At 38.1% G+C, this 21217-nt stretch overlaps 6 protein-coding genes across 11 annotated transcripts in view; 2 read left to right on the top strand and 4 right to left on the bottom strand.

The window, feature by feature from the left end:
- LOC105170170 lies at positions 791-2951 on the bottom strand. 2 transcript variants are annotated; one of them, XM_011090815.2, is made up of 2 exons: positions 2331-2951; positions 791-1105 (listed from the first exon to the last, which is right to left on the bottom strand). In XM_011090815.2, exons 1-2 carry the CDS (start codon positions 2817-2819, stop codon positions 1061-1063), a joined length of 534 nt encoding a protein of 177 aa, XP_011089117.1. In that variant the 5' UTR covers positions 2820-2951; the 3' UTR covers positions 791-1060. The 2 variants fall into 2 exon arrangements, with proteins under 2 accessions (XP_011089117.1, XP_011089116.1); XM_011090814.2 differs by having other exon boundaries at positions 2322-2949.
- Positions 3229-4287, bottom strand: LOC105170171 (protein YLS3). The gene is made up of 3 exons (XM_011090816.2): positions 3827-4287; positions 3640-3741; positions 3229-3554 (listed from the first exon to the last, which is right to left on the bottom strand). The coding sequence occupies exons 1-3, from the start codon at positions 4188-4190 to the stop codon at positions 3430-3432; spliced, it is 591 nt and encodes a 196-aa protein (XP_011089118.1). The 5' UTR covers positions 4191-4287; the 3' UTR covers positions 3229-3429.
- Positions 5240-7523, top strand: LOC105170169 (40S ribosomal protein S11-like). The gene is made up of 6 exons (XM_011090813.2): positions 5240-5370; positions 5460-5500; positions 5587-5687; positions 6756-6900; positions 6977-7066; positions 7147-7523. Exons 1-6 carry the CDS (start codon positions 5359-5361, stop codon positions 7235-7237), a joined length of 480 nt encoding a protein of 159 aa, XP_011089115.1. The 5' UTR covers positions 5240-5358; the 3' UTR covers positions 7238-7523.
- Positions 7954-13487, top strand: LOC105170168 (splicing factor 1). 5 transcript variants are annotated; one of them, XM_011090810.2, is made up of 10 exons: positions 7980-8227; positions 8341-8402; positions 9204-9500; positions 9848-9973; positions 10063-10102; positions 10181-10263; positions 10977-11054; positions 11180-11233; positions 11344-11478; positions 11564-13487. In XM_011090810.2, the coding sequence occupies exons 3-10, from the start codon at positions 9210-9212 to the stop codon at positions 13265-13267; spliced, it is 2511 nt and encodes an 836-aa protein (XP_011089112.1). In that variant the 5' UTR covers positions 7980-8227; positions 8341-8402; positions 9204-9209; the 3' UTR covers positions 13268-13487. The 5 variants fall into 5 exon arrangements, with proteins under 5 accessions (XP_011089114.1, XP_011089112.1, XP_020552410.1 ...); XM_011090812.2 differs by lacking the exon at positions 8341-8402 and having other exon boundaries at positions 7954-8037; XM_020696751.1 differs by lacking the exon at positions 8341-8402 and having other exon boundaries at positions 9193-9500.
- Positions 13888-15760, bottom strand: LOC105170167. Its single transcript, XM_011090807.2, has 4 exons — positions 15254-15760; positions 15093-15155; positions 14292-14464; positions 13888-14162 (listed from the first exon to the last, which is right to left on the bottom strand). Exons 1-4 carry the CDS (start codon positions 15570-15572, stop codon positions 13968-13970), a joined length of 750 nt encoding a protein of 249 aa, XP_011089109.1. The 5' UTR covers positions 15573-15760; the 3' UTR covers positions 13888-13967.
- Positions 16052-21217, bottom strand: part of LOC105170166 (E3 ubiquitin-protein ligase BRE1-like 2) — a gene marked incomplete in the record, with an annotated part of 7882 nt that continues 2716 nt past the window's right edge. Inside the window, 11 exon segments of the mRNA XM_011090806.2 lie at positions 16052-16518; positions 16675-16837; positions 17586-17788; positions 17866-18003; positions 18089-18175; positions 18287-18359; positions 19238-19432; positions 19639-19715; positions 19805-19876; positions 20689-20849; positions 20927-21113. Of these exon segments, the coding sequence (XP_011089108.1) occupies positions 16387-16518; positions 16675-16837; positions 17586-17788; positions 17866-18003; positions 18089-18175; positions 18287-18359; positions 19238-19432; positions 19639-19715; positions 19805-19876; positions 20689-20849; positions 20927-21113 (1488 nt within the window).

The raw sequence follows: 21217 nt of genomic DNA, 5'->3' as shown, positions 1-21217 counted from the left end.
TAAGACAATACATTTGAATGCCAGAACCGTTAATATAAAAATTGAAATCATTCTTTCCGAAACGTGTCTATATAACAATCCTTTATATAAAAACCTGTTCAGAAGCTTTCCAAAGTGAAAAAGTAAGCAGAAAAAGATGAAAAGCAGCAATTTCTTCATGAATATTTGTTCAAGTCACCTAACAAATTGATGATATGAACATCCTGTCTGTCTTGTTGCTGTGTCAAACTATGCCTCCTGCTTTCTCCCTTCCACCACTCAATTTTGATCCATAACCCACCATTTTCTCATGTGAAAATGAAGAGCGGAAGCTCCCACGAAGTTTCCGTAGTTTGAAATCATGTTAGACATTCTTTTTAGAGAGTTGGTGGACTATCTTGAAAATCAAGTAAAGATGTGACAGGAATTCTCTACACTTGTACAATGTTTCTTTAACTTGATGTATGACTGAATCAACAGAGGTATCGACTCCAAATCCAATTTTCAGACCATCATCTTCATAAACCAAGAAACCGAGGCTTGTTCACCAGAATGTGTATGCACAGGTAACAGTGTCTCTCTGTCTGAACGCAGCTCAAGAGCGAAGGATTGCATTATAACTCAAAAAGCTAATGAATTTAACAGCAAATGCAACTAGTAAATTCATAGATCAAGACCTCTCAAAAAAAAATTCATAGATCAAGAAATGGTGGAAATGAATTGGGACGTTATCTGCCAGCATTCTGAACATACAAGAGAAAATAATCCCTTTCCAATTTCAGCAGATTTGCTCGCCAAGCATTTGACATGGTTTCTTGGGTAACAGAATTCAAGTCAATTTATTGCAGAATCTCATTCATAACTGTCTCAGTACAAACGGATTTCTCCTTTCAATGATCAGGTGATCAGATGCAATGAAGTTCAGAACAGTACATAAAACCAACTTCCTTGCTTCTGTTCAAGTACATTGAGAGCTTGAGCTAGGCTACATATTCTAACCTACATAGTTACACTTAACCCCACATTGGGTTCCAAGAAAATATCTTCTGGTTGCGGCAGCCTCCCATTTATCTGTTGCAGCCTACTCGGTCACAAGAATCGGGATATCTTCCATTGATGTTGGAAGCTGTAATTAACAAATATAAGAGATGAGAATTATAACATGAGCATGAAAAAATGAACCAAAAGAAAGGAAGAAGAGCATGCTATAACAAGAATAGAACCAATAGCACGTTAGCAAAAAAGCCAATTTTTCCACACAAACTACATTAATTTGACACTATACTATAAGGTTATGTTTGGAATCATGGAATTAGAGCTAGAGATTTCAAATCCACAATAATAGACCCTCTGGACTTGCTCCCACAATTTAATGTTTCTAAGGAATTCAAATCTTCCAAATCCAAATCCTTGCATCCAAATGTAGTATAAATGTATAAGGGATGCTCATTTTTCAATTGCTCCGATAGAGGGCACTGCTGATGGTAACCAAACTTTTTCAAACACACGCGACACTCAGCCCCATCATAGCCCCAGCCGGGATTTCCTTCTTCATAGAACTTTGCAGTAACATTGGATGACAAATGTATTTCGTAGGTAGTGCATGAAAAGGAATTTAGCCAATCCATTCTAAAGTTCCATACTCAGTCAGTTTCCACCTCCCATACAGTTGAGGCCTTACAAATTCCATAGCTGTAAATATAATGAGCCGTGTATATTGTGAGTCCCTCACCGTTAAATCTTTTTCTTTTAAACAAGAAACAGAACTGATAAAAGCAAAATCCCTTGCTAAAAAAGCTATCCCCTTGAAGTTAAAACATGAAAGCCGAAGAAACAAATCACAACATATTTTTTATATCAATATAAAATTACAGATAACAGGTGAGTGTTATCCAAGAAAAAGAATTGGATCAGTAGATGAGCCAACGTTTTGAAGCTAAAAACCTTTAGAGGCAAAATTGAGTCTCTCATTTTCAACATAGTAATGAAATGGATAACATGAACCCTTTTCACTACTTCACTCACAATCAATAACAGACATCTAATCACTCTTGCCATCTCCAAAATCTAGTTTCCTTTTTCCCAAATCGATGCTCCAACTTACCAAAAAGAAGCCCTTATATATTGAAAGTCAAAACCACCTTGTTCCAGAAAATAGCAAAATCTTAAACCTTCCAAATATAATGTTCCCATATCTCAGTTTTTCCAACATATCAAGAGCCGACACATTATGTTTGATCAAAACAATCCAAAGGTTAAAAACCAAAGAAGGAACACCAGCAATGGATCAGTAAAATTGAATCCAAAAATTTCAAAAATCAAGAAAACAAAAAACATTGCACCTCAACGACCTCTCTGAGGGTGACGGCCTTATCCTTGCAAGAACGAACAGTCAAGAACTGATCCACATCAAGTTTCTTGTTAATAATCCCCACAGTGAAGTAAATACTATCAGAGGGGGGCAAGTCAACTCTGATCTCATCAACATCGAACCACAAGAAGTAGAATCTCTGCACCTGAATCCCTTTCAACTCGGTAATAGACCCAATACTCAACTTGCCAGTAATCTTTTTGTCATAGTAAACCAAGTAGTCGAAGTCTATGTAACACGGGTTCTCCAGGGTAACCTCAAAGTCTCCATCCTCGGAGAGGGTGTAATCGAGTACAGAGTCGGGCAAAAGGCCACGAGGGAGACCGTACTTGGGGAGGAGGTCGTAGACGGTAGGCTTGGGAGGTGGTGGGGTGGTGGGGGATAAGAAGAGGGCGTAGGAGCAGAGGCTTAAGAGAGGAAAGAGAAGGAAAAAACAGTGAATCTTGGGGTTGGAAGGCGGCATGGCCATGGGTGATGGGTGATGGGTGATGGGTGATGGTGATGGATTTTCTGTTCTTGTTATGTGGAGAAAGATAACAACAACAACAACAACAACAGACACTTGGTTCGTTTATAGAGTTAAGAGTATGAATGAATGAATAATGTGGATATTCTCTTCTATTTGACCGCCAAAATAAATAAAAAAAAAAAAGAAAGAAAGGCGGTGTATTATTTTTTAATTTAATTTCTTGGTATGTATGTGATGATTGAGTTTGGATAAATTAGTTAATAATTCTTGAATTGGGTATACAAATGATTTTATTTTTTGAACTATAAATAATTAACTTTGATCTTATCATATAATTGAGTGTGTGTAATTAGAAATGAGTTACAAGTTTATTGAGGTAAAGGGTAAACAAATTTAGTTGAAAACAAAATGAAGTTTGAGAGTGTCCCATTTGCAATCATTAATCATTAATCATTAATCATTAATCATGTATGACGGAGGAGGCTGAGACTGAGACATACACACAGACACAGACATACACATAGTCTACTGATCAAGCAAAATTAACCACAACCACCAATCATCAACTACCAACACATAAAAACATTCATATAACAAACCAGTTTTCTCCTCAACACCCATACAAATCAAACACTATACTCATGAGCAACACCCCTGCTGACACTGAAACCATTTCCATGCCTAATTTCTTTCCTCCATCACTCCTCTCACCAGCACTCCTCGTGGATGAATCCCCTTCATTAAAAGCAAATCATAAATCCAAGTCGATTATCAGTGATCACATATACATATGTTAATAATATAATTTGTAATTTCTTACCAGAAGCAGCAGCAGGTGCACTAGTAGTGGTAGCATTGCCTTGATTTGCAAAATCCTCAAACACCTTGGCGTCTGGTGAATTTGGTGGCAAGTGCAGCAGAGCTGGAACCCACATTCAGCCCAATCACCATACATACATATAAAGAGAGAGAGTGAGCAACAGAATAGGGGGGGATGGAGTAATTACCTGGACAGTGGGAGACATTAGCAGGCGCATGGCACTGAGAAGGGAGGGTGAGCGCAAGTGTGGCATTGATCTTGAGGCCAAGGCTGGGGTCATTTCTATCTTTCACCAACAAGCAGATGCATTCAGGGCTCTTGTGCAACACTTGCTTCAGACCAGCGCAGCAGTCAATTGGGGGTGTCTTGGATTCACCGCTTACATAGGGAAGGCATGTCGCCAGCCCCACAAGCTCATCCCCACACTTTAACTTGTCCTTGTCTACATCACATGTTGCAATACTGCTCAACAACAATACCAAAGTGCATTGGAGAGGCAGCAGCCGTAGCCCCTGCGCCTGACTGCCTTTCTTGGAGTTGGAGTAGTCCATTTTGATACTGCGACCTGTCTGAGAGAGAGGGGAAGGGTGTTGGGGTTGATGTGAGATCCAACATACATCACTTGGTATAAATACTTGTGTGTCTTGTGATGATTACTATGGGAATACTAAAAGTAATTGTAAATAAGGGGTAGTTGGGAAGAAAGAATTTTTGGATGAGTTGGATCTATATCTAAATCTAATTATTACAACAACATTAGAATTCACAAGTGTGTTTGGAGAGAGGGGTGGGGGAGAGTGTGGATGTGATTGACATTTGACAGCGATAATGAAGAAGAAATTGTCGTATTTGATGGAGATTTGGAAAAGTAGAATAATTATATTGGAATTGAATCCCGTGATCACTATTATAATTCAACCCTCTTTTATTTTGCATTCCATGGACTCACCCGTGACCCCTCTTCAATCCATGCATATTAGTATTTAGTATTTACCCCACATCTTGAATTAATAAATCAATACAAAACTTATGTAAAAATCACAAGTGAGAAGTGCAATTTTGTTAGATAGGATAGAATGATATTTAATGGTGACACCAACTTTTGAGCGACAACAATTAATGTGAAATTAATATTGCATGTTACCAAATTTCAAATGCATCATTCAACACTGCAATTCTCCACATACCAATTTTATATTCATTCAAAACCACTCACATGATGACAACATTTTTTTTACATCTCCACTAAACTAAAACATCAATACCACAATTATTACGTTAGTTGAGTATAAATGTGTTTCTCAATTTTATAAAATATATCTCTCTCCATGTATTAAATGAAAAAAGTTAATGATCATTTAAATAATAGTAAAAATTTGAAACTATTAAGTGATCTAATTAAAATTCATCATATTATATTATGCTAATCCAATTATAAATAGGCCATGTAAATATTTTAAAATATAAGGATCAAACTTATTAAACTTCATAAAATTATAATTCAATTATTATAATAATTAAATTATAAATTTTAAATAAATATCAAATTAAATTAACACATTAAAATTAAACAAAATATTAAAAATAATTTGATAATATAGAAAATTTAGAAGCGTTTTTTTCACAAATCTTAATACATAGGGAAGATAGGGTTTCTGGCTGCAGCCAATTCCTCCATTGTCAAGCACTCACCTCACCCGAGCTCCGCAGCCAACAACCATGGCGGAACAGGTAAATCTTAAGCACTGCTCTCTCCGCCGCCGGCCCCTTTGTGTATATATATGTGGTTTAATATCTTTGGAGTTGTTATTGATTTGCAGACTGAGAAAGCGTTTTTGAAGCAGCCCAAGGTGTTCCTTTGGTAAGATATTATTATTATTATTTGGTCTTAGCAGAGTACAACTGTGCCAAGTAATTGTTTTGATACGGGAAAATTGGATTTTGCAGCTCGAAGAAGTCGGGGAAAGGTAAGACACCGGGAAAGGGGGGCAACCGCTACTGGAAGAGCATCGGATTAGGGTTCAAAACTCCTCGCGAGGCTATTGAAGGTCTGATTTTCTTATTTTATTTGCTCTTTTGTGATTCGTTTCCTTTTTCTTTTTTTAATTTTAATTTTACTTTAAAAGATCAATGTGGTTTTTGATTACGATTGTTCTTCGTTTTGCTATGATTAGTTCGTGTTCTGTTTTTAATAACCCCCTCTTTTTAGTGTATGTGTTTGTGTTGTTATTTGTTGGACCATTTTGTTGAGTGATATTAATAACTGATTCACTCAATGAGCTTCAGGGACATGTGAAATATCTGGGATTCTATCTGTTTACATATTAAGTATTGATTTGGGCTCTCTAGTTTTGTTTTGTTCTGAAGAATATATGGATCCAGTGTTTATTTACATGGAATATTGGGTTGTTTAATTTAACTAGAACTAGTTTTTCATTGTTGCTCTAGTCTTAGACTCTTAGGCTTCTGTTAAATAATATGCATTTTCGACCTTCTTAATCACATCTTTTACTCGAGGAACATCTGTTTTGGTATCAGTTAAATTTAGAGTTGAATTTCAACCATGGCAGTTTTCACAAACAGAATGGTTTTACATGTGCTGTCTGTTAATGAAGAGAACTGTGGTATCATGTTCTAGTATGCTTTTATAAGCTATCATCAATTCGTACATTCTAAACTTGTTTCTGTTCTTCCCCCTACTTTTTCCACAATAGTTTTTATCTTTACTCCAGTTATATTTCCTGCTATCATAGAAAGTCAAATGCTTCTTTTATTGGTGATCATAACATCCGCCGTCACTGAAAACTTACAAAGAACTATTACAACTATATGTGCAATATTTTGTAACTTTTGTATCGCATGCCCCTCTGTAAGTGTATTACCCATGTTTGGAAAAAGCTAGAAACTGGTGATAAGGGGAACTAGATCATCCTATCATAGTTGTCAAATGTCAACCTACATGGAGTTTATTGATGTAGTATTTTACAGTATTAAGGCCTAAAGTGAATGAAGACAAGTAAGATCATCCAGATTTCAAGGGGTACCTCATCATTTTCATACTTTCATAATTCATAGACATGATTAGTTTCTTACGTCTACTAAATTTGTTTTGGCAGGCACTTATATTGACAAGAAATGCCCTTTCACTGGCAGTGTATCGGTCAGGGGCCGTATCTTAGCTGGGACCTGCCACAGTGCTAAGATGATGAGAACTATCATTGTTCGACGGAACTACCTGCATTGGGTGAAGAAGTACCAAAGGTATGGTTCTTTTAAAGCTGCTACATTATTGTGTTTGATCTAGTGTGTTTCATTGATTGGTGGTTTGATTCTTTAGATATGAAAAGAGGCACTCGAATATTCCAGCGCACATATCCCCCTGCTTCCGTGTAAAAGAGGGTGACCATGTCATCATCGGCCAATGCAGGCTAGTATTCAAACATTTGTTATTTACATTATGGCCAGGGTTGGAGTTTAATTTTGATGGCTCTCTATATCACTTTACAGGCCCTTGTCCAAAACTGTGAGGTTCAATGTTCTTAAGGTGATCCCAGCTGGTTCATCTGGTCGCGGAAAGAAGGCCTTTACAGGGATGTGATTAGCCTATTTGAATTTCTTGTGGATTGTTACTGAGGAATGAGTTGGGGCTTGTTTCGGTTGGAAACATATAATTGTTCCTGGCCTTCGCTTTTCTTTCAAGGGGTAGCATTTGACCTATTTGTACTTTATTGATAGACCCGTAAGCAGTCTCTGAATTTTGTGGGTTTTATTGGAAGAGGTACATTGGTACAAAATATAATATTATTAGTATGTCCAACAATGCTTACATCATGTAATCCTTGCTTTCAATTTGATGGCTTAATAGCCCATTTTATCTTGGGTTTCTCTGGTTTAACATAGACAATCATCTCTTTAAGCTTTATTTCAAAATAGAGCAAGTGACTGAAGAAGATAAATTTGGTGGTCCAGTTATGGGCCGAAATTTATCTTCTTTGCCTACTCGCTCTCTCTGTATTCTATTATTATGCTTGCTTATTGTCAACCTTGGTACCGATCATTTTAGTTTGAAGCTATCTCTGCTCACCAAATTACAACATTTATGACCCTTTGATGTTAACTTAAATAAAATCTCAAACAAAAGCAGATGAAAAACCCTTCACGAACACAAAACATTCATCGGATCGAATTATTTCCCAAAAATTGCAACGGGGAAGTAAAGCCTTTTTTCCCCCTCTTGGGTGGGCTTCTTTTGCCTCATACCAAACACTCCCTTAAACAACCCAAAATAGGACCAAAAAAGAAAAAGAGAAAACCCCAAAGTTGCAAAACTCTTTAAAACAGAAAACCGTACAAGTAAAAGAGCAGAAATTCACTCTCTCTCTCTCTCTATTCTCACAGGTTAGTGTTGGTACCTCCGCTCTACGAACAACTCAAACCCCACCCCCAGGGATCCCTCTTCTTTCTCCTCACAATATCCCCAATTCCTGCATTTTAATTTGTATTTACAATCCGACCTTCTTGTTCCTATATTTTTCGCATATACACGCCGCTGTATACCTCAATCCTGTCCCGTCAGCTGTATACATATGTAAGTACCTGGATAGGATGTAGATGACCTTTGCGCATATGATTAAACGTTTTGCAATTGCCTTTTTTTTTTCTTTTTTTTGGTTAAAATCTTTATTCGGATTTTTGGTACAGAAATGGCTGTATGAATAGTAAAGTATTTTTCTGGAGGACGAGGGAAGGAGATGAATTATTAGGTATTTTTGGAGCTATGCTTGCTTGGTTCCATGAGCAATTTGGAAAATGCAGTGTAGGAGATGGAAATCAATTTGAATAAGGCTTCGTCATTCTATTTGTAATTGAATTTCATTAAGTTTGAAGTCCCAGCGGTGGTGGGTTTTTTAGTTGCTCCTTTGGGTATGTTCCTGTTGAATTGGTTGCTGAGCAAAAGCTATTAATTGAGTCATGGGTAGTTAGTTTGTTTAGAATCTGTACATTTGACGTTGCAGGTACGTCCATGGAAGCTAGGTATTGTTTGATTTTTATTTTGACTTGTTTTATTTTTTGAGGTCTTGGGATGAGGGGAGGAGGAAAAGCTTTAATGCATGTAACTCATTCTACTGAAGTTTGACCGCACGCACGACTAGCTTTTCTTTCATGTCGCCCCGGTAATGGGTTTTCTTGAGTTCATTATTTAGTTATTTTGGGACCCCCTATCTTGAAAGTATTTATGTCCCTGTTCTCCTGCTTATTCACACTCTTGTTCTTCAGTGCTGGAAATTGATTGTAAGACATTCACAAAGATTATCATGGTATATGATGCATGTTATAGTTTGACAAATTTTGTACCAAAAAATATCGAAGTGCAATTTTCCCCTTGATTGAGTTCAGTAGTGAAATAAGTAACCTTTATAGTTCTGAACTTTTCTTTCAAATGAAGCATTTGCTGTATATGTTAAGTAGCCGAATTTCGGAGCTTAGCATCATATGTTCACCATTACTCATATGCAAGGCTGTTTATTCCTGATGTTTAAGTGATGGCTAAAGCATGCTTGCAGAGCAAGATGGGCACAGAGGTTGAGCATGCATCTGGCAATATTCAGACCAATGTAGCAACCCCTTCATCAACAGCATCAACTGGTCCAAAGTCGTCCATGTTTGCCAAAAAATCAGGATTTGTCATCCCAAAAAACAAGCTGTCAGGTTCTTTGGTTCCTGTATTTCGAGGAACTAAAAAGGGAGATGCTGATCTCGTGAACGAGGATGCTACTAATCAAGTGCAGAGGAAGACCAAATGGGGACCTGATCTGACTCTTGATGCCACTGTTCGGAAAGGGAGAGCGTTGGCATATCAGGTATACAGGACTGTTGAGCTGTCCTTTTAAAACATTTGGTTGGTGGTTTTCCTGAAAATTCTGAAGTCGGTTGTATGCATGCATCTTTTTACTTGTTCTTGAGTCCTGGTATTTTACTCTTGAAGATTCTCTTGGATAAGTAGGATTTAATGTTCTAGGATTTTGTTGAGGGCACTTGTAGCCCCTAATAGGTGGGGGGATTTTCTTTGCACAGTGCAAGTTAAGCCTTTCACATTGGGTGCAAAATTGTCAGTGTCTTCTTTGTGAGTGGCTCCCTTCAGCTTCACATCCAGGGTGCCTCTAAATGATGATATTGCTGCCTTTATGGTGGTGCAAATTTTGGACAGACTCGGATCAATCAAATATCACAACAGCTCACTCTAGGGGCACTGGAACTTGAGGATGATGAAGACTCATTACCTACATCAGAATTTCAATCTGGGAAGAGATCAGATCATCAGCTAAGCCATGAGGTTGGCCGATTTTTTAGGATGCTTTCACTTTGGTCTTTGTATTGTTTACCTTTCCAGGTACTTACAGAAAAAGATATGGATTTGTTTAGGAATCGGAACTGCTGGACCTTGAAAGGCGTGAAATTATTGGTATGGAGAAGTATTTCACAGATACCTATGCCATTTTACCACTAAAGACTATCTTGAACTTTTTGTATCTATTTCCAGGTGAAATACTAAAGTTGAATCCAACCTATAAGGCTCCTGCTGATTACAAACCTCTTCAAAAAGAGGCAAAAGTACCAATACCTGTGAGTGATTACATTAATTTTATGTTTTCTTCCTTTAGTTGTCTTCCATTTGTTTTTTTTTATCACATTGAAATCATGGATAGCTGGTAAGGAGGTAGATGTTCCATTACTTGGTGTTTGGATAGAAAGCATGTCTCTGTTGTATCTTTCTTAGGAAATTTAACCATACTTCAAAATCAGTCTTGCCTCTGGACGTGTTATCATTGTTTTAGCATATGCTCGGTACACTCTAGGATCTTCACTTCTTGAAGCAAATGAATGATGCAACAGGAAGTGCACTGAACAGGTAGTGCTTAATATTAACACTGCAGCCCATTCCAGAGAAGAAAATAAGAAGGCTGGGTCATCTTTTAGTACTAATGTTGTTTTGGTGATTCTTTGTGTTATCTTTGCTGTTGTTTAAAGGCCTTTGGACCTTGTAGTCGAATTTATACTGTCCATCGTTTTAGGTAATTGGCTCAGACTATTGATGAGATTGAGTTAAAGTTAATAGGCGTAACATGATCTAAAATGCCTGCACTGGTAACCATTACATAAATGCTCTATTCCTTTAGTGCATTTGTGGTTTGAGTTCTTCCATGCTCGCTTTTACTGTTTAAACAAGATATTTGTAGACATATTCCATTATTTCGTTTAACAAGAAGGCTTGCTTGTCCTGTATGTAAATGAAGTCATTGCTCCATAAGACAGTCTGTTTAAATCCATATCTGCAGGTCAAAGAGTATCCGGGTTACAATTTTATTGGTCTAGTATATGGCCCTGCAAGCGATACTCAAAAGCGACTGGAAAAGGTATTTCTCCCCCCCCTGTGCCAATGCGTGGATCTATTTGTTGTGTTCCTTAATCTCAGACAAAATGACATAGACATTTGTAACTTAAATATTTACTTGTTTGGATCGATGCCGGTGCAAATCAGGAAACAGGAGCTAAAATACGACTTTATGGGACAAAGGCAGATACAGGAGGGAAGGTAATAGATACAGGAAAAATAATGTTTTTGGTCTACCATGTTGTCAGTCTTTATCCTCAATATAGAATAATTTTCATACTGGCTAAGTATGTTCTTGTCTATAATTGCAGGTTGAAGTTGCTCCTACTGATGGAAAAGAAATAGACAATGCATATGAAGATCTATATGTACATGTATCAGCTGACACATTTGAGAAAGTTGATGCAGCTGTGGCTTTGATTGAACTGTTGGTCACACCAGTTTCTGTATGTTCTAAATTCTGAACCAAAAGATCTAACTGTTTTAGGTTGTGCTTGTCTTTATGTTAATACTATTTCTGCTTTGTGTTAGGTGAATCCTATGTCTGCATCGACAACATCGACTGCAATTTCTGATGATAATTTGAATACTCATCTGAGTCAAAGCACACCCAGCTCCATCATGGCACCTGCATTGATAAACCAAGGAACAGCTCAACCATTTACCGGATCTTTACCACCTCCCCAAGGTCAATTTCCACAATATTCTCAGACATGGTTTCCTGCAGGTCCAACTCAAACTCCAACACACCCACAATCTGGATTAGTCACCCCCACAAATTCTTCTGCACCATTACTCAATAACACTGTCCAAGTATCTTCCTCACCTTTTAATCCCTCAAACATGCCTTCATTTTTTGGTTCTCGACCAGTCATAGCTGCAAGCTTTAGTCCCGTCTTACAAAATCCTTCCGTTGTTCCCCCAAGATCTCAGCTACCCCATGCTTTACAGCCACCATACATGCAACAACCATCCCCACTTGGCCAAACTGGTGCACCAAGAAATACTCCTGTGCCAATTTTACAGGCAGCAACTGGTCAGCTCTCACGAACAGGGCTTCTGCATAATGTGAGACCAGACATATCTGCAATGCCTCAATCGGCTCCTTCAGCAGCATTTTCTGACAAAGCGTTCTCCTCTGCCAACGAATCCACTAGATGGTTACCATCACCTGGGAACACTTCAGCATCTCAAGGTCTAACCAACGTCATGCCAATGACTCCCCCAATTGTTCCTTCCCATGGACATAACGCTGTGGCTTCACAGAATATGGTTGTATCTGGACCTTCACCACTGAATATCCATAGCAATATTCTTACTGGTCCTTCCCAGTCTGCTGGGGCAGTGGGAATCCAACAACCTCGAGGTGGCTTCTCTCCCTTGCTTCCATCAGCAGCATCTGAATCCCTATCAATGCGTCCACCAACTGCAAATGCTATACCAGGACCTGCGACTTTGCCCTTCCCGGTGCAATCTTCAGCATCACTTCCTCAACCTGGAATCCCAAATTCTTTTTCTGGAAGCGCTCAGAATTTTGATTCCATGAGACCTCTTTCTGCAGCAATTCCAAGGCCTCAGCAACCAAGTTCTAGTGATTTCACTTTTCAGCCTCACCGCCCGCCAAATGCAGCTTCACAGGTGGCTTGGCAGAGTGGTCAACCTGCACATCAAAATATGAGACCTCCAGTTCAAGCTGGGCAGGCACCTTTAGCACTGCAGTCTTCATTGTTAAGGCCTGGGGGACATAATTTGAATCCTTCTCCAGTTCAAGGTTTTCCAAGGCCTCAGGTAAGTCATCAGGTCAATCAACCAAGGGTGGCAATTCCTACAAACTTTTCAGGAAGTCCAATGCCACCTAGACATCCGACGTTGCCAGGTCATAGTGGTGTTGCATCTGCCACTGTCCCACATATGCAACCAAGGAACTTTGGTCCTCCTCATCCTATTAATAGCACTCCTGGTCCTTTTCCGCCCAGACCAGGGAGTCAGATGCATATTTTGGAAAATCACTTTCCTGGAGCAGCCCGACCTCAAAGGTTTCCAACTCCACATCAACATCTTGGAAACCATCCTGGGAGGCCATTTTCTAGCTCTTCTGGTGTTCAGCAAATCTATGACCCTTTTTCTCCGACTGCGGTTTCTTTCAACCCCCAGATGGGTAGTAATGCAGCAAGGCCGCATGGTGAAAGTGATCCAGAGTATGAGGACCTTATGGCATCTGTAGGAGTCAAATGAGTTATAGATAAATGCAATGAGTTGCAAGTTCAATGATGGCTGGTATGTCTGTCTACAAATGATTTCTATGGTTCATTTCTAGATTCTTTCTAGCATAAGGAGATAGGGACAAAAAGTTTACAATAACGCATAGAGGTAAAAAGTTTCGAGTCTTAGCCCGATATTTTGTAATGCAACTTCCGACACTTTCAGTACAATGGAGCTCATTGTGAAACTGCAATCCTGTTTGTTTTTTCAGTTTATCTTATTTGGGAATGTCATTTAAATAAGTAGATTAATTTGAAATCATTGTAAAACTGCCATCCTGGTGTTTTTTTCAGTTTATCTTATTTGGAAACGTCATTTAACTAAGTAATTCAATTCCCAGATTTCAAATTTGTGCTTCCACATACTGAAATTAAGAGAAGGAAGCTGATACCTGAAATAGGCGGTACTGTGCAAAATTTATTCGGTAATATTCAAGAATCAGAATTCAGTTTATATTCCCTGTGAACTCTTTCCTTGGGATTAGAAGTAATATAAATTGGTAGTTAACATGGTGGGGGCTACCTAGAATGTTTCATGAAAGATACGTTCCAGAAACTGTTAAGAAACATGCAATTTAGTGAGGCATTTGAAACTAAACAAGAAAAAAGTTCCTAGTCATTGCAAATATGTACAAATAACTGGATCCATACAAGAAAAGTCCCGAACACAGATGTTAAACAGAAGGACCAGATCTAAGCACCCTTTCTAGTTTCTCAGCCTTTGCATAATCATTTTCCGTAAGAGGCCCAGAAGGAAAAGGCGTGATTTCAACTATCAGGTGTGGTGTAGGGAGTTCGTCAAACAAGGCGCGCACATTGTTACAACAGACACTTTCTCCATGAGCATTTTCCCTCCTAATTTGACAGCCCTGGAGGAAGAAAATATTAAAAAAGAAAATCTTAAAACCAGTTTACAAATCAGTACCTGTGTTAGAGAAATATAGCAACTTAGGCAAAAATCAAAGAAAGTTGAACACATTTAGTCATGATAGGATTACCTTGTGCGATGTGGCATCTCTAAAATGATCATCATCTGACAATAAGGAGGCAATAGCTTTAAGCAGACGCCTTCCCTCAGATTTAGAGAGGACCCTGTAATTGCGCTTAAGGGTACCCTTTGTTGTAGGATGCCATTTGCTCACCAGTTTTCTTCTGTCAGCTGCCTCCTTTTCTGCATAAAGAAGATACATTTGGATCACTTAGCTAGGAACAGTAGCTAGTTAGTATTGAGAGGATCTCATATTTTGAATCAACTCTATAGTCGATCATATTCAACCAAGAAGGAGAAATAAAAAATTTCAGGGGTGTAGCGCAAAAACAAATATCTAAAAAGCAACTAGAATAGCTGACTATTATCCATCAGATACAATCCTCCAATTTACATGTGAGCTCAGACTTTGAAATGTATGTACAAAGACCTTAAAACATTCTGCAAGCACACGGTTCTTGATTTCCTTACCACGTTTTTCATTTCTACATAAAGGGTTTTGATTTCCTTTTTTCTTTTCCTCCCCCTTCCGCGTTCCTTGTTTCGGTAAAGCAATTGAGTTATGGAATATCCACTCAACAATCCGTTTCGGTGTTAGATTTTTCATTAAAATAAAAAAAAGGAGAATTTCGTCTAAAATCCAAGAACCAAACACGGCACCAATGGTGCAGCAATGAGAAAACGCCAGAATTTACGAAAGATCCCAGCAAACGAGATGATACTTAGTAATTCATCAGGCCACTGTTTCCCACATTTCTCATAGAAAAGAAAACATGTAATTAAGTGAATTGGTGAAAGCGTGCAAACAAACCTGGTTTGCTCAACTCGTCAAACCACTTAGAGAACCCCAAATCATCAGCTCCACTTTCCAAATCTACCAAGAAGAACATATAAAAGAAAGGTCTTATCTACCACGAAATCCACATATATGTATATCTTTTGCTCTTGGCATTGGATGTGCATATTAAGTACCTGAAACAAGTGGATTAGAAGGAGATCCAGCCAACCCAGCTTTCAGTAGAGCGTAGAAAATGCAAAGGCGACCGGCCCAGAGAACTGGGGCCTCAAGCAGAGTGGCACGTGGAGGAGTTATTCTTCTGGTATTAGCATTACGGCAGAGGGAAATGGTTGTAGATTTGGGCCGCGGATGAAACCTGATATCAAGAAGAGGCAAAATGGAAGAAGAAAAGGGAGAGTTATGGGTCAGATTGTTGGGGGAATAGCAGTAGCGGCAGGGAAAGGGTGACGTGAGGACGGCAGAGGAGGCGGAGGCGGCTGTTTGCAGGAGCATTTCGAAGAGGTTTGGAGAGTTGGGATGAAAAGAATATTTCTGTATTCGGAGGTTGCTACTGCTGCTGCTGGTATTTGCTCGTTATGATCAATCCATCATCAATCAGATGACTACTTGCCACGACGCCGTTTAATCTCTTGCATTCTTCTTCCCAGCCAGCACAGGGCCCCATAACTAATGAGAAATCTTTTATTTTCCTTTATTTATATATATATATATATATAGATGATGATGATGATAATGATTTGAGAAAAAAACAAGTGATATGTACGAAAATGAGTATATTCAAATTAAGAGAAATTACAAAGATTGAATTGTTAGAATAGCGCCACAGCCACTGTACTAAAATCTGAAATAAGAAAGAATAGCATAGATAAAATGTAAATCATAGAGGTAGGTGGAGGGGAATATAATTATTATAATAGAATAGTATAGTCCAGTCCTGTGATTTATATATATAATAGATATAAGAGAAGAGATATTCAACAACAGTTCCATTTGGATAAGGTTCCACCCATCATCTTTGATTAGGGATGATGATGGGGATGGGGTGGTCTTCATCAGCATCCCATCCTTTTCCCTTTTATCTTTTTCTTATAGCGGAGGGGATCATACTAAGATTTTTCTTTTCATATTACATATATATTCGATTCCAGTGAAAATTATGAATCTTTGTCTCGCTCACATAATTCACAACCTCACTATTCCTCCCCAAGTGGTAACCAAACACACAAATTGCTACTTCATATCCTTTTTTACAAGCTGAATATCATCTTGGCTTAGACAAACCCCCCCAGCACCAACGCATTATCAATCAAATCTTCACAAATCTAACGTCATTCTGTCCGAATGCAGTTCCACATCCAGGGCATTTGCGGTGCCGGAGTTCTAGATTTCTTTGGATGCATTGGTTGCAAAATAGATGGAAGCACTTCACTATCACAACCTGCCAAAAATTTCAAACTCATCCTCTTTCAGTCATATTACTAACAATCCAATGCACCATTTACTTTACTACTACTTTCAACAAGAACAATTTGCATGAATGGAAGTAGATGAATTTTCTTCAGTTATTTCAAGGAACCAGAAGTTTATTTGATACCTCCTTGGCCCGATCAAGACACACCCCACACTTGAGTATGGCCTTGCAGTCCTTAATCTCTTCCTGGAGTTTCTGTATTGCAGCTTCCCCAGTTTCAGAAGTCAACTCAGCAACTGTTCTATTCAATTCCATCAGTTCTTCATCAAGCTTCTTCCTCTCTCTCCTGCAATAAGATTATGGTCTCCAACGCAAATCAATTTACACAAAAGAGTTCACACATCTGATATACGCATAACTCATGCTTCAAATATTGAAGGATGACGCCCATATTTGACATTTTATTATGAGAGAATATTGATAGATGGTATCCAATTTGAGAAGAGAAATGCCCCAAAATCATAGCATAGCATGATATCATTTTCAAGGGCTTCTTTGAAGAATAACCAAAAAAATTCAGGTATCAAACTCATGAAACAATCTGATCTTATTAAGTTGCATAAACCAAACAGTTTATGCAGATCACAGAATCAAGCCCAATCTCCCCTTTTAGCCATACATAAGTAGCAAAGAGAATGTATCAATCCAAATGGGACCTACGGAGTAAGGGGTGTCACATACCAGTAACCAGACATTAAAAACTTGATCAGGTAATATAAACTAAGGCACTGAACTCGAGTTAACTAGTGAAAATTTGACATGAACAAATATTTTGGCTCAAGAATGTCTTTGTGCTATCCTTGGTATTTGTGGTTCATCAACCCCGAGATTTCGTCGTACAAAAATTTGTAAGTGACAATCACTGAATATCGGCAATGCCCCAAAGACATTGGTAGAGCTCTTAGCTTTTGGAGCCAAGGAATGCTTGGCCTGTAATTTCTAGCCAAGTCCCAGCCAATTTATGATATACCAACCAGAAGTATCAAGTTAAGAATTCCCAATATCTGTTGACAAAATAATCCAACAGAGATTACCTTTCATTATCTAATTCTATTTGAATGTCATCTATTTTTCGCAGGATCTGTTCATGTTCCTTCTCAGATGATAGTACAGTGGATTTCAGCATCTTTAGTTCCTTTTCTGCATCTGCTAATTCCCACTTTGCAGCTTCAAGAGTTATCGCCGTGTGCTTGTCTTGTTGAATGGAGCTTAAAAGTTCGAGGTGGTGAAGCTTCAACTGCAGGTCTTATCTTGGTGAGAATGAGATCAATGGAGATAGAAAAATATTGCTCAATTTCACAAGAACCAATTTACCTGCTCCTCTCTTTGAGCTACTTTCGACTTCAAAGCTTCAAGTGATCCATTAAGCTGTTGAAGTTGCTTTGCAAACCCTTGTTTCTCAGAGAGCAGTAAGTTTTGTGATTGCTTTGCTTTCACGCTATCAGACACCAACTGCAAAATTGAACAACCCATTAACTATCAGAAACAAGGTAGCATCATCAAAAAAAGAATAGGTTAAGTGATACTTAAACAAGACCTTTATATTATATTCATCCCTTTCAGTCACTTGCCGCAACAAACGTTGGTTCTGAGTTTGCATGTCTTCATAAGCTTGACCAATAGTCTGTAGGTTAACTTTGCATGATCAACGAAAGCACCAAAAAGATGCTAAACAGGGGAAAAAGAAGAGAATTGTATATTCCACTTAGCAACCAGCACAACTAAAACTTTTCACCTCGATCTCAGATATGTAGGACTCTGCCTCCCCTTCTTTGATGTTGATGGCTTCCTTGAGCTCTAAAACATCTCTGCATGTAAATCACACGAGAATACTTCTCATGAACAAAATTAAGTGAGAGAACTTGCAAGAGTGAAGCAATTCAAATGAAAAAGTTAAAGAACAAGTGAAAGATTTTTAGTTCTGATGTGCATCCTCCTTGAAAAAATTGAAAGCAAACCCATACTTCCACTCGTTTTTAACTGTACTTAATGCTATTTTAGTTCGATATATTTTTTCTTTTGGCTCGGTTTCAGGTAGGGGGTGGACTGGGTTAATGACTTATTGAAAGGTTACGTTTTAAGTGATTTAGCAACTGAATTTTATCATCTGGTTCAAAGTCATTGTATTATGCACTACTTTGACACTTTCAACTACTAAGATTGCATTACACAAATGAGGCCTAAAACTGAAAAGAAACTATTTCCACTGTGTTGCATTGCTCTTTAAGAAAAGGAAATAGGATTGACAAGGTTCTCAAGAAGAAGAAATTTTGATACAGGCAGGTGATGACCTAGTTCTGGCAATTAGCAGACTGGATGTGAAGCCACAAACTATGAGCAGTCGAGCCATTTCATCAATGAGATAGGGAATTGACTACATTTCCAAACCTCACAGTAAAAAGCGAAAGATCCTTATTATGCCTCTTAAAGAATCAAGATTCATTCACAGAAGTGGCCAGCATAATGCATCTTCAGATTGTAGTAGAAAAATAAACGATTTTATGCCAAATACACACATGAGGCAATAAAACAATTTGGTCATATTAATAATGCAGTTATGGAAACAGGCAAAAAGTAAACCACAGGTACAGATTTTCTTACATCATTTTCACATAGAATTGTACCTTTCAAACTAAATAAATCCTACTAGGCATGCATAAGCAAAGAAAGGAGAATAAGGAGGAACCTGTCAGAAGCATCTAACTCAGTCCTTAATTCAGCAATTTCGGCTTCAGCAACGGAGAGCCTCTGCTGGCATGCCGCCTCAGCTTCATAAGCTGCTTTCACTCTCAATTCCAAGCTATGTTCATCTAGGGCATTCCTCAAAGTTTCAGCTTGCAGGTGAGCTCTCTGTTCTGATTCTTTAATCTCTGTCAAGTCTCTTCCCTCAGAAAAAGTTCAAAACAACTATTGTCAAGAGATAGATCCAAATGCAGAGTGAGACCATTTGTACGCATGCACTCAATTATTCTGGTCATGCAAGCACTACTATACACATTAATATATCCGTGTATATATATAAGCCTATTTCAAATTGACTTTCTCATGTGTCTGAATCAATTTCACAGAAAGAATGACCAGAGCTACCTATTATCGTAGATTTGCTGACCCAACATATCCAAGAAAGTTTCTAGCTCTTCTTTTTCCTTCTGCATTTTCTCAGTCTGCAAATTCAGTTACCGTAATTTCCAATTACTATAGACTTTTAGATTACTAAGAATATGAAAGATGAAATAAGGGCGGATACACATACAATATCCTTCAAAGACTTGATCTCCCCCATCTTCCGAGTAAACTGATCAGCCAAATTCTTTAATTCAGCAGTCTGTCAGGAAGAGTAACAAAAAAGAACTTTGATAAAATTCACCAGCAAAGAAATTACTAATTACTTGGGAAACTAATAACAAAGGAGATCAAGATTAAAATGACCAGTAAAGCTGTCTTGCAACCGCCATAATTCAAAAAGACCTTACCCCAAGAAACTTTTTGAGCAATGAGATAATCATCACCATAATCTCAGGTGAATATGGGATTTCATTCTCAAAAATTGGATCATAAAATAAAATGAATATAAAAAATCAGGACATTATTGCCATTCTGAATAGTAATTTACTAAGATGCACAAGTTTCAGAACCACCAATTCATGAAATTCTAGATGCGCAAGCACAACAGTTTCTTAGTTCAACAAGCTTGAGCTCTTGATTTTTTTTTTCTATACGAAAGATTCATTTAATATTTCATTATGGATGAATCAATTACTACTGATGCTTTATTACAGTCTTTTGAATTCTGTAGAAACAGTCCCCATGAATCTGTGAGTTTTTGTTCTTGCTTCCCAAGCTTTGCGCTTGCTTTTAAGTTGGACTATTTGGGTGTTCCGTTTTCCCCCATTATTTAGGTTTAATGTGGGTTTTAGTTCCTAATGGTACCAAATCGTGCCATTTATGACGAGATAGGGACCAACAGGAGGATTTAAGGTGTGGACCCCCTTTCTTACCGCAATCTAGATGACTTCCAAACTCTTTTTGCAAAAGCTAGGTACATAAACCAAGGGGAAACACTTAAAGCATTTTTGTTTCAGAAACAAATGCAGATCTATGCTGGCAAATAACTATGGAGGAAGTAGAAAGCCAAACCTTTACGTCTAATAAGGAACTAAGTGATTGCGCTTTCTCACGCAAGGACATGGCCTCATCAGCTGTATTCTTCCACTTATTCAACTGGCTTTCCATCATCTCCATTTCCTTCGACAAAGCTGATGCCATTACCTGAAACTCTTCTTTGACATCCTTTCTTCCTGAAAAAGACATGTCTTTCAGACGAGACAGCAAGCACCAAAGCAGCAGTAATAATTGTGTGAAGTAGACCATCAACCTGAATCTTGTGTTGCTTCTTCCAGTTTTATCTCCATCTCGTTCTTCTCAATAACACACATTTGCAGTTGATTCTGTAGCTCTTCAACCTTTGACTCAGAACTATCAGTTGAATTCCTTGCAGCATCGAAGGACTCTGCTTTTACAATCAATTCTTTCTCCCTCCGCATGATGAATGGCCTTTCTGCCTATAATGTTGATTTTAGCAAACACCACACAGCTGAATAAAATCAGAAAATTACAACCGAAATAGCATACTTGTAAAGAATCGGTCAAATTCTTATAGCGCTCT

Source organism: Sesamum indicum, linkage group LG9 (assembly GCF_000512975.1).
Source record: "Sesamum indicum cultivar Zhongzhi No. 13 linkage group LG9, S_indicum_v1.0, whole genome shotgun sequence".
Classification (NCBI taxonomy): Eukaryota; Viridiplantae; Streptophyta; class Magnoliopsida; order Lamiales; family Pedaliaceae; genus Sesamum; species Sesamum indicum.
The sequence above is the reverse complement of the archived record's forward strand: the minus strand, read 5'-3'. Positions and strand labels throughout refer to the sequence as shown.